At 37.8% G+C, this 12,090-nt stretch overlaps 1 protein-coding gene across 4 annotated transcripts in view; it reads right to left on the reverse strand.

Moving 5' to 3' along the window:
* Als2 (alsin Rho guanine nucleotide exchange factor ALS2) overlaps positions 1 to 12,090 on the reverse strand; it is an 85,092-nt gene that overhangs the window by 19,562 nt on the left and 53,440 nt on the right. For 3 of the 4 annotated variants that reach the window (XM_069995833.1, XM_069995831.1, XM_069995832.1), the window contains exons 14-23: positions 9,059 to 9,190; positions 8,549 to 8,677; positions 7,505 to 7,575; positions 7,056 to 7,122; positions 5,891 to 6,093; positions 5,712 to 5,777; positions 4,177 to 4,275; positions 3,493 to 3,657; positions 670 to 781; positions 165 to 242 (exon numbers count right to left, since the gene is read on the reverse strand). In XM_069995833.1, the coding sequence (XP_069851934.1) occupies positions 165 to 242; positions 670 to 781; positions 3,493 to 3,657; positions 4,177 to 4,275; positions 5,712 to 5,777; positions 5,891 to 6,093; positions 7,056 to 7,122; positions 7,505 to 7,575; positions 8,549 to 8,677; positions 9,059 to 9,190 (1,122 nt within the window). The remainder of the gene's footprint in view (positions 1 to 164; positions 243 to 669; positions 782 to 3,492; positions 3,658 to 4,176; positions 4,276 to 5,711; positions 5,778 to 5,890; positions 6,094 to 7,055; positions 7,123 to 7,504; positions 7,576 to 8,548; positions 8,678 to 9,058; positions 9,191 to 12,090) is intronic. The other variant, XM_069995834.1, reaches the window with a different exon arrangement.

A 12,090-nucleotide genomic window follows, 5' to 3' on the forward strand; every position in this document is an offset into this window, starting at 1 on the left:
GTGATGTATATATCTAAACTAAGGGTCATGCAACTTCATATATTTAAAAAAATCATTGAAATGTACATTTAAAATTAGTGACTCTTATGGTACATAAATTCTTAAACTCAAGAAAAATTAGGAGAAGAATGTAGCAGAGAAAGAAAAAGTAGTACATTTCCAACCTTTCCACTTAGAGTCCAGTCATCAGAAAATTCTCCCTCATAGATAGTGTCATCTTCAGAAAGTAAAACCCCATTTCCCTGTGGGAGAAAAAATAAAAAACAAAAAAAAATCACAATATAATAAAATGCAGAGTAAATTAAAGTGTTCCTGTGGTCAAATCTCCAAAGCCTTCCATAATATAAAAGACAAAGAAAATTGTACTAAGAAGGCAGAACATTAAAAGCCCTGTGGCTTGCTCCTATAGTCCTAACTGCTCAGGAGGCTGAGATCTGAGGATCATGGTTTGAAGCCAGTCCAAGCCAACAAATAATTGCCAATAAACCAATACAAAGCTGGAAGCAGAGGTGTGGCTTAAGTGATAGAGTAACAGCTATGAGCAAAAAAGCCAACTGAGCATAATACCCTGAGTTCAAGTCCCAATACTGGCATACCATCCTAAAAAAAATTAAGAGATATAGGGATTTTTAAAAGTCAGTAGGAGCTGCATATAAAAATCACACTCACCATCATTTTATTAACGTGGAAGTTGCCTTCATAATATAATCCAAACTGGGTAACTACCACTCCATTCCCCTGGCATACATCATCTTGCCACATTCCCATATATTTTTCTCCCCTGAATAAACAGAAAAGAAGAATGAAAACAGATACTGGTGATGGCAATGAGAAAAGGGATAAAAGTTATTTTACAAAGGATATTTTACAAAGGACATCCCCCAAGACATTATTTCTAAGTTAGTAGATACCAACTATTCTACTTTTCTAATTACAGTGGTGAATTAATTCTGAATTCTGTCCCCTCACACACCAGACTATCTGACAGCTGAAGATACCTTACTCAAAACTATGTTCTCATCAGAGTGTCTACCTGACATGGATCTACATATACTTTATTTATTTTTATTTTTTATTTTTTGGGTCCGGTCATGGGGCCTGAACTCTGGGCCTGGGCACTGTCCCTCAGCTCTTCAGCTCAAGGCTAGCGCTCTACCACTTGAGCCATAGTGCCACTTCCGGCTTTTTTCTTTTTGCTTATGTAATACTGAGGAATCGAACCCAGGGTCTCATGCATGCAAGGCAAGTGCTCTACCACTGAGCCACCTTCCCAGCCCTACATATACTTTATATACTTCCTAAATAACTTTAAGATATGTAATTTTTTTAATGCCAAAGAAGCTAAAATGTAAGCAGAATCCAACTTTTTAACTATTTTCCTTTGCTTAAAAGTTTACTTACTAAAATTTTTAACAAATATGGTTTGCCATAAAAGGCTAGTCTTTTCACTTACTCAAATTTAAAGAAACCTTACTAGGCTATTTTAAACAGAAAACTGCTTAAATAATCATACAATTTAGTAATAACAGTAATTTTTAAACTGTACATTAATAACATGGGAGAAAGTGTATACTGTCCAAAGTAAATATATCAAATCAAATATTGAGGTAAAGAATTATATTCCGCTGGGCACTGGTGGCTCATGCCTGTAATCCTAGCTACTCAGGAGGCTGAGATCTGAGGATTGAGGCTCAAAGCCAGGCAGGGCAGGCAAGACCATGAGACTCTTATCTCCAATAAACCACCAGAAAACTGGAAGTGGCACTGTAGCTCAAGTGGTAGAGCGCTCACCTTGAGCTGAAGAGTTGAGGGACAGCGCACATGCCCAGAGTTCAAGCACCATGAGCAACAAAAAAAAATTCTATTCCTCCAAGGCTTAAACTGAATTTAACTAGGCTTGATCCTTGATTTGTACATAGGAAAACAAGTCCCTAACCTGACAGAAATACCTAAGCAGAAAGGCTAAAACTTTTTAGTAGATACTATCCTATCTATAACCCCAGAAGAAATGGCTTCAGCTTTTTACATATTGACTGCTTTAAAGATTTTACATTGAGGGCTGGGAAGGTGGCTCAGTGGTAGAGCGCTTGCCTTGCATGCCTGAGGCCCTGGGTTCGATTCCTCAGCACCACATAAGCAAAAAGAAAAAAGCCGGAAGTGGCGCTGTGGCTCAAGTGGTAGAGCGCTAGCTTTGAGCTGAAGAGCTGAGGGACAGCGCCCAGGCCCAGAGTTCAGGCCCCATGACTGGACCCAAAAAAAAAAAAAAAAAAAAAAAGATTTTACATTGAAGCAGTAGCTTCTTCAAGACAGCAAACTCTTTTTGTGTGTGTGAAGCTTTAGGGTAAATGTATATTCTGCATAATCCTGGTTTTTGTTACAGAAGTAATCTACTGGGACTAAGGATGTAGTTCAATGGCAGAGCCATTGCAAAAACATGAAATAAAAAAGCTGTTTTCAGAGAAGGTAACAGTGGCTTACTACTGTAACTATAATTATCTGGGAGGTGGGGATTGGGAGAATTTCAGCTTGAAGACGGATTGACATCCTAACTGCATAGGATGTATAAATAGGAGGACTGGGCCAGGCTAGTCTGAGCATAAAAGTGATAAGTGAGACCCTATTAGAAAAATAAGGCAGGCTAAGAGCATGACTCAAGTGGTATAGCACATGCCTAGCAAATATTTATTTATTCTTCAGACACTGAGTTCAAACTCCAGTACTATCAAGAGATTAAAAAGAAATAATATGAGCAAAAGAGTTAGAGGTGTAGCTCAAGTGGTAGGAACACTTGTCTGGCAAGCATAAGGTCCTGTGTTCAAACCCCAGTACTGAGGGAGGGCAGAAAAAAAGTAACCTACTGCATGGCCCACAAGAAAAATGAAAAAAAAAAAAAAAGACAAAACAAAAACTGATATCTGACAACTGTTTCCTTATGAAAAGTGTGTGTGTGTGTGTGTGTGTGTGTGTGTGTGTGTGTGTGTGTGTGTGGTGTGTGTGTGTGGTGTGTGTGTGTGGTATGTTGGTCATGGGGCTTGAACTCTAGGCCTGAGCACTGTCCCTGAGATCTTCAGCTCAAGGCAAGTGCTCTACCAGTTGAACCACAGTACCACTTCCAATTTTCTGATGGTTAATTGGAGATAAAGAGTCTCATGGACTTTCCTGCCCGAGCTGGCTTTGAACCGTGATCCTCAGATCTCAGCCTCCTGAGTAGCTAAGATTACAGGCGTGAGCCACCAGCTCTCGGCTGAAAATGTTTTCTAATGTTACCAAGTTAAGATGCTTAGTCTTAGCATGGTGGTAAATGCCTGTAGTGCTAATTAATACACAGGACACTGAGGCAGGAGAATGGAAAGTTCAAAGCTGTTCTGGGCTATACAGCAAGGTTAGACTAAGCTACAAAACCTCAGACTTCATAAAATTATCATTATTTTAAGGGAAGTACAGAACCTTATCCTTTTATACTATACTTGAGATCAAAAACAGAATCAGTACCTTGTGATATCATCAAAGACACCATATCCTGATTTCTTATCCATCACCCACTGGCCAATGAACATGCTGGGAGAAGAAGAAGTTAATTTTCCACTTCGGAGGAGACCATGACCATGACGCATGTTATCTTGAAAACAGCCTTCAAATACTTCACCAGAGGCGTAACTGTGGAAAGGATCAGTAAAGATCCATCAAATGAACATTACAAAGTCTAAAAAATCCAGTGATATTCTCAATGGTAATTATTTGTTTATATGGTTATTTTTCACAAATAACAATGTTGCATTTTTGCATAATATAGCTTAAAATGTTACTACATAATGAAGGTATATTTGCATTTACATAGGAAGAAATTGTATGTTTAGTCGCTTGACTGGAAAATGAAGTAATTAGTTATCAATGAGAGGAAATAAAGATGTTTAGTCTGTCTTAGAGTTGAGTAATGAAATTATATTAATAGGCAGGATGTATAAGAATGTTATATATAACATATAGAACTTAGGAAACAAATTTACTAACTTACTATTGTCATCTTGTGAGAAATGAGGAATAGCACTTTAAAGGAAGACTTTAAAGTAATTAAAGGAGTGTACTGAATTTACTCCTTAGAAATCATGGCTACCCAAACTCTAGATTTTCATGGAAAAAGTAACACCAGTCCAACAGTCTTTCTAATGTTATTACCTATAGACACCTTGGCCACACATCTTTCCTTCTTTCCAGTGGCCCACATAATGATCTTCTTTGTTCAGAACCTTGTTTGGGATTCTGTATTCTCCATACCTATCAAGGAAAATTGAAAAAAATATCTAAAGATGTACTTATGACATCTTCACCTTTTATATGTGTACATCAGTAAGCATTTCAACAAAAAGAACAGAGAAAAGATTTACCAATAGGAGGAATGGGGCAGAAAGGGTCTTGGTTTAACCTATATCCATTACCTAAGCTGTTTAGCAAATCTTAGAGGAATGAGTCAAGTCTCTGAGAAAGGCCAATGAAAAGCAGAGGACTTGTCTGACCTGTCTCTGTCACTAGCAGCATCACTTTAGGTAAGTCCAAGTATACTGCTTTCTCATCTATATAAAACAGGTATAAAGCAGATTATCTAAAGCTGTTATCATTCTAAAAATCTATTAAAGAGTAAAAGACATCATAAAACATTATTAAACAAATTCATCATCCAATTTATATATATATTATGTAGACAATAAAATTACTTCTGTAGCTGACAAAATATCTCACTGCTAGAAATTTATCATTTAAGCCAAGTGTCAGTGGCTTAAGCTTATAATCCTAGCAATTCAGGAGACTGAGATCTGAGGATCACAGTTCAAAGACAGCCTAGGCAGAAAAGTCCATGAGACTCTTACTACAAATAACCACCAGAAAACTGGAAGTGGCACTGTGGCTCAAAGTGGTAGAGCACTAGCTTTGAGCAAGCTCAGGGACAGTGCCCACACCCTGAGTTCAAGACCCATTATCCCCTCCCCCCCAAAATATATATATACAGTGACAAAAATATGACAGGCAAGCTTATACAATATCATTTTAGTATCATTACCATAACACTGGGCAGGTTTCTCTTTTATTTATTTATTTATTTTTGGGTCCGGTCATGGGGCCTGAACTCTGGGCCTGGGCGCTGTCCCTCAGCTCTTCAGCTCAAGGCTAGCACTCTACCACTTGAGCCTCAGCCCCACTTCCGGCTTTTTTCTTTTTGCTTATGTGGTGCTGAGGAATTGAACCCAGGGCCTCAGGCATGCAAGGCAAGCACTCTACCACTGAGCCACCTTCCCAGCCCCGACAGGTTTCTCTTTTAACATATATAACTACAGATCTGAAACTACTAAAAGGAAAATTTCTGTCTCTTGTGTAAAAGAGGCCCTATTGTTTTAACGGTCTCCTCATCAACATTATCCAAAGTTTAGTCTTCATAACTGAGAAATTCAGAGACACAGTCCCCCTTTAACAAATGAGAACCTATGGAATTGAAGTCACATATAGCTATGACTCAGTCAAGGTTAATCAAAGGCTACACTCCAGATCCTAGCTTTTTTCATGCTCATACATCTGCATTATGGGTCCTAATACATGACACGTGTATTTAAATTAAAAAAAACAAAAATCTAATGCTTATTTGAATTGTATCTCTGAACATTAAAAAATGTCATTTGTGACCAAACTTGAGTTTGTCATATTTTAAACAACTTTCTTACCCATCTTCCAAGCCATTCCTGAACATGCCAGTGTACATCTTTCCATCAGGCCACTTCAAAACCCCTCTGGGAAGGAATACGCAAAGAATATTCATGTCAGTGAATGCTTCAGATAATAAATGCTTTTTCTGCAATGTGACTACTGTCCTCCTTCCAGGCAGAAGCTTAAGTATTTTCACCTTCCATGAGGCTTTCCTGAGAGCCAGCGCCCGTTGTAAGTGGCATCCTTTAGGCGGGGATCCTTGTAGAAAGTATATTTGGCACTGCGTGAAATGGGTGGTTCCTGCCTCTGAACACTGCTGCTACTTCCATAAGGTGGAAGGTCAGAAGTCCCCCTCAAAGCCTGATCCACAGCTTGGCTTAGAGCCCGTAACCACTTAGTCTAGGAGCAAAACACAACTGTCAGCAGGCTTATAGTAACAATTTGTCAAGCACCGCTTTGGGCTTATGCCACCTTTACTTGGAGTGAGTAATTTTTGTATCCTAATGCTTTTCTTATTACATGCTTAATACTATATATGTCATATGATTAAATTTAAGTCAATAAAATTAAGTAGATAAAATCAGTTTATTGCTATATGATTAAAATTGTCCCTTTTTTGGGGGGGGGTAGGTGTCATCAGTTTTTGGGCTTCAACTCAGGGCCTGGGCATTGTCCCTGAGCCTCTTTGTGCTCAAGATAGTGCTCTACCAGTTGAGCCACAGCACTACTTCTGATTTTTGAGTGGTTAATTAGAGATAAGAGTCTCATGGGGACTTTTCTGCCTGGACTTTTGGAACTGTGATCCTCAGATCTCAGGCTCCTGAGTAGCTAGGATTACAGGTGTGAGCCACAGGCACTTGTCTTTAACTCATTATAAAAAAGTTTTTACTTAATGAAGATTTTTCTGAAAAGAAAACATAACCCTAGTTGGTTATGTTTTAATTATATCCTATTCCAGCTACACTTTAATTCAAAAATCCTGTTACAAAATCATTGAATTTTAGTTGATCCTGTTCCTGTTAATTAAGCCACATCCTGTGGCCGATTGAGAATTTTGGTTTGGCCACTCCAAGCAGAAGGGTAGGGCTTGCTGCTTAAGGAGATTAAAGGGGAGCAGCCAGCTTGCCAGTTCTGTGTGCTTGCCTGCCAGATGTTGGCTGATGGTGCACTTTTATACAGAAATAAACTTTGCCTTGTCGAGAGTCCTTTGATATAATGTCCTTATTACCTCACAACATCTCAACATCCCAAGATATCTCTACCATAACTGTGGGTCATTTTTGTAAGTGAGAATAACTTTTATTTCTTCTTTACTACTGTAAGAGGCCAAAGATTGAAAGAAAGTATCATAACGGACTAACCTTTTCCTGGGGTGTTGATGATATGAGAGTAAACTGCTCTTCAGGGGTAGTTATCTTCAAGCCATTCCTAAAATGTTTACAAGGATAAATACCATAGGTATTTATAGGTATAAAATACCTCTATACAAAAAGTTGTCTATTTAAGTAGAAGTCAATTAAATTTAAATGCTATGCCCTAGAGTTGCATCTCACAGTGGGAAAAGGATATAATTACTCTGATCTCTGTTAACAATGGGAATGTGAAGAATAGTGAGGCCCCTCTACCATTTACCATGACTTGTCATCATCACAGGTTTGGCCACTTTACTAGCCAATGTACTAGGAAATGAATCTTCTGAAGAATGGGCAGGTAGCTTCCCAACCCTGAGTATTTTTTCACATTTAAGGGAATGAGCTAAGTACAGAATAGAGAACCACAGAAATGGGGCAGGAAGAGAAAGCACACTTACACACTTCCAGCTTCTTCAGAAAGTGGCTCTGCCCACAGTGTGGCCAAAGGGAATACATGGTGTGTGGAGAACTGAAAGAGAACATGAAGGCATGTCTGTGAAGTCTATGTCAACCGGGAACCTCTTCCTGTTCCCATCATTAGCCCATGTGGTCCTGCAGTCTCTGTTGCACAAGGTCCTAGAGAGAGGACCTCCACATGGCTGATACTCATGCTCAAATCAGAAAACAAAAAATGCTCTCTAATGTGATGCCAGTAACTGACACTATAATCCTAACAACCAAGGATGCAGAGATAGAGAAGATTGTGGTTCTAAGCCAGCCTGAGCAAAAAAGTCATCAAGATCCCATCTCATCAATAGCTGAGTATGGTGGTATATACCTGTCATCACAGCTATGGTGTAAAGTATAATAGGGGGATCAAAGTACTGGCCTGGGGAAACAATAAGATCCTATTTCAAAAAATAACTAGAGCTAAAAGGGTTGAAGATATGGCTTTAACAGCAAAATGCCTGTCTACCAAGCATGAAGCCCTGAGTTCAAACCCTAGACCACCAAAAAGCAAAAAACAAGTCTGCTCAGGCTGTACCTTGAACACCATGGTTTGATCTCTAACATCAAAAAGAAAAAAAGCTGTGTGATATCCAGCTCATACCTCAGAAGCTATTCTTAAATATTTCTTTTATTCAAAAGTTGCAGAGAGGGCTGGGAATGTGGCTTAGTGGTAAAGGGCTTGCCTAGAATGCATGAAGCCCTGGGTTTGATTCCTCAGTACCACATACACAAAAAAAGCTCAAGTGGCACAGTGGCTCAGGTAGTAGAGTGCTAGCCTTGAGCAAAGTAAGTTCAGAGACAGTGCCCAAGCCTTGTGTTCAAGCCCCAGGACTGGCCAACAACAACAAAAAAAGTTGCAGAGAATCACAATCTATACAGTCATGTATCACATAATGAACTTTTGTTCAGTGATAATGATACAGAATATGTGATGTTAGTAAATACAGCAGCCCACCTTCCAGGGCCTCTTCACAGGTTAGGGACTAGCCTACCTGGGCATGGACGAGGGCATCATTAAAGAGAATGAACCAATTCACAGAAAACCTGCCAGCATGCTGCAGAGAGAGGGCTCGGTTACTGCTCTCACACAGCAGCCGGCGCTCTGGCTTCCTCAAGGAATCCTACAGTTAAAAATAAATAATAAAGCAAACAATAAAAATTAATATGGAAGAGAAAATGAAACAGACACAAATCACATTTAGGGGAATTTGCAGGTCCTATCTTACTAACATGTGTTAAATCTAAGTTTAGACAGGACCCAAACACTTCATAAACTTGGATCCCAGAATGACCCAAAAGACTGAAACAAACTAAAGGCAAGTCTTCAGAGAGGATTTCTAGAAATGAAGGAGGGTTTTGTTATTTAGAAGTCCCATTGTTATAGACATTAAGACATTTGCAAAAAGGAGTTGTTACAACAGTTTTGTTATATACAAGTGAGGAACAGTAGGTGATGGTGATGTTTGCTGGGGTAGTAACAAAGGATGGCTGGCATGGTTTACCGTCATTTTTCCTGGAAAGGTCTTCCAGAAACCCAATGTATACTCTGCTTCTTTTCTTTTCCTGCCGAGATGGAGAGCAAGAGACTCGTAACAAGAACTGGAATCCTGCAGTTTCTGATACTCTGGAGATGTCTAGAGGCCAATAATTAAGGGGAAAGAAAAGAATAGAACAATTGTCCAGAATCTGCAGCCTCAGTGTGTGATTTAGATATATAAGACTTAATTTAGGAAGGAAATTCACCCTGAGAACAGTAGAGGTAGACTGCAGGGAACTGGAAAAGGAACTGAGTTCATTTCAGAATAAATCCTCTCATGTAAATGTGAAACAAGAGAAATAACTTAAGGAAGGAAAGGAACAAACACTGTCAGTTATTGGTGAGAACAGCTGACAACCTGGGAGAGGGCAGGAGGTGCCTCAAGGTTTGCAGGCCCTTTATTTTGTATATATGGTATATAAGTACTGATTGTCATATTAGTAAATAAAACTTTAAAACTTTTAAGCATTTATTAATTTCAAATAAGGTTTTAAATAACAAATAACTATGTTTCCCAAAACAAAAGAATTTTTATAGCTAAGCATGTCCTCCTGCACACAGGAGGCTGAGAAAGGAGGACAGTGAGTTCTAAACCAGTTTAGGCTACATAATGAGACCTTACTTCAAAACAACCCCTTCCAAAAATTATTTTTAATGAGAAAAGAGGCATTGGTTTTTATTTTTCAAAACTTTTTATTATTTGGCAAAAAAACAAGAGCTGGGAGGCAGGGCAAAATGGTGGGTTAGAAGCATCTGCCAATCCCTCTGACCTCATCCTTTAAATAAAATTAAGTTAAAAAAAAAAAAAAGAACTGTAAGAATTTGAATAAAGCCAGGAAGAAAATCAGAAACCACAAAGGAGACTGCAAGGAGACAGAAAATAACAAAGAAACCCAGTAAAAGAAAAGCAGTAATGGCTCAGTGCATGCCTATGGCAAGCAAAAAATGAATTCAAACTCTAGTATAATAATAATAATGGCCACAAAGGCAGCGAGGAGTTCCAAGATGATCCCCGAATATATGAGAATTATAGAACCATCTTTTATAAATACTGATAACAAAATTCTCAAAATACTGATAACAAAACTCTTGTAGACCAAATTGAACAACACATCAAAAAGTTAATATACCATGATCAAGTTTTTTTCATCTCTGTGATGCAAGGATGGCTCAACAAATGTAAATCAATAAATGTTACTGTATCATATAAATAGGCTCATGATCATCTCAACTGACAGACAAAAAGCCTTTGACAAAATCCAACATTCTTTTATGAATAAAAAAAAACTGAAGAAGCTTAGAAGGAATATACTTGATCTTTTTAAAATTGTTTTTAAGTAGCTGTACATTGGAGTTGTCATTCAGCAAAGCAATTTATGAATACAGTGCCTCTTGATCACTGTCACCCCTTTTAACATTCTCACTCACCTTCCTACCTGACCTCTTCCTACCTGATCTTAATAAAGGTTATATGGAAAATATATAGGCAACATTTTATGAAATGGAGAAAAACTGAAATCATTTTCCTTAAAGTCAGAAGAGAAAAAAGGATATCTACTCTCTCCACTGTTATTCAATATGGTATTAGAATTCCTAGGCAGAGAAGTAAGGTAAGAGTAAAAGAATTCAAATATTAAAGAATTCAAATATGAAAGAAGTCAAATTGTATCTATTTGCAGATACTATGACCCCATATCTAAAGAACCTTAAAGATTCTACCCCAGTACTCCTAAGCACTTTCAGCAAAAGGTATCAGGATACAAAATTGACACACAAAAAAACCAGTAGCTTTCCTGTTCACCAGGGATGTACAGGCTGAGAAAGAAATCAGGACAATAATCTATTAGCCTCAAAAATAATAAAATTCCTAAGAATAAACCTAACCAAATAAGTGAAAAACTGCTGCTGAAAACTATAAAACTTTGAAGAAGGAAACTAAAGGTGACATCAGAAAATAGAAAAACCACTCATGCTCAGGGGTTAGCAGAATATCATGAAAATGGCAATCGACAGGTTCAAAGTAATCTCCATTAAAACCCCAAAATAGAAAAAAAATCCTAAAATTCTACATAGCATAAAAGGATCCAAATAGCCAAAGCAATCTTGACCAAAAAATTTGATGTTGGTAGTATCACAAGACATCAAACTAAACTATATAGCCACAGTAACAAACAGTTTAATACTAGCACCAAAATGGAGCCCAAGCCAAAGGAACAAAATAGAGGACCAAGTCCACTGAAAGAAAAACAATCTCTTCAACAAATGGTGCTGGGATAAATATATAGACAACATTTATGAATGCAGGAGACTGAAACTGGACCACTATCTCTCACTCTGTATCCAAATAAACCCCAAATAGATCAAATAACCAAAGTAAGAACTGAAACTTTAAATCTACTATGGGAAAACATAAAGAAAACTCTGTAAATTATAAGCACAGGTAATTACTTTCTGAATAGGACTCCAATTACCCAGAAAACAAAAGACCTGATAAATGAGACAAATTAAAAAGTTTCTGCATAGTAGCAGAAACAATAATCGGAACCAAGAGATCATCCACAGGATAAGAGAAAATCTTTGCCAGCTATGAAAGAGATAAAGGATTAACATTCAGAATATACAAATAGCTCAAAAAATTAAATAGCAAAAGAGCAAAGAAAAATGTTAGCAAGGATTGAGGAGGAGGAATGAGTAAAGAACCTTCATACACTGTTCGTGGAATGCAAACTTGCGCAACCACTATTGAGGCTCTTTAAAAAACTAAAAATAGGCCTTCCTTATGACCCAGTCATATCACTATTGAGTATATATGTGAAGGAGTGAATGCCCCCCACCAAATACTTGTATAACCATGTTTATTACACTGCTGTTCACAAGAGGCAAATAATGGCATCAGCTGAAGTGCCCAACAACAAATGAATAAATAAGATATGGAATACATATATACTATGGTATGTTCCACAGTTATAAAGAAAAATGAAATCATTTGCAGGAAAA

Source organism: Dipodomys merriami, unplaced genomic scaffold (assembly GCF_024711535.1).
Source record: "Dipodomys merriami isolate MVZ:Mamm:240054 unplaced genomic scaffold, mDipMer1.0.p SCAF_49, whole genome shotgun sequence".
Lineage (NCBI taxonomy): Eukaryota > Metazoa > Chordata > Mammalia > Rodentia > Heteromyidae > Dipodomys > Dipodomys merriami.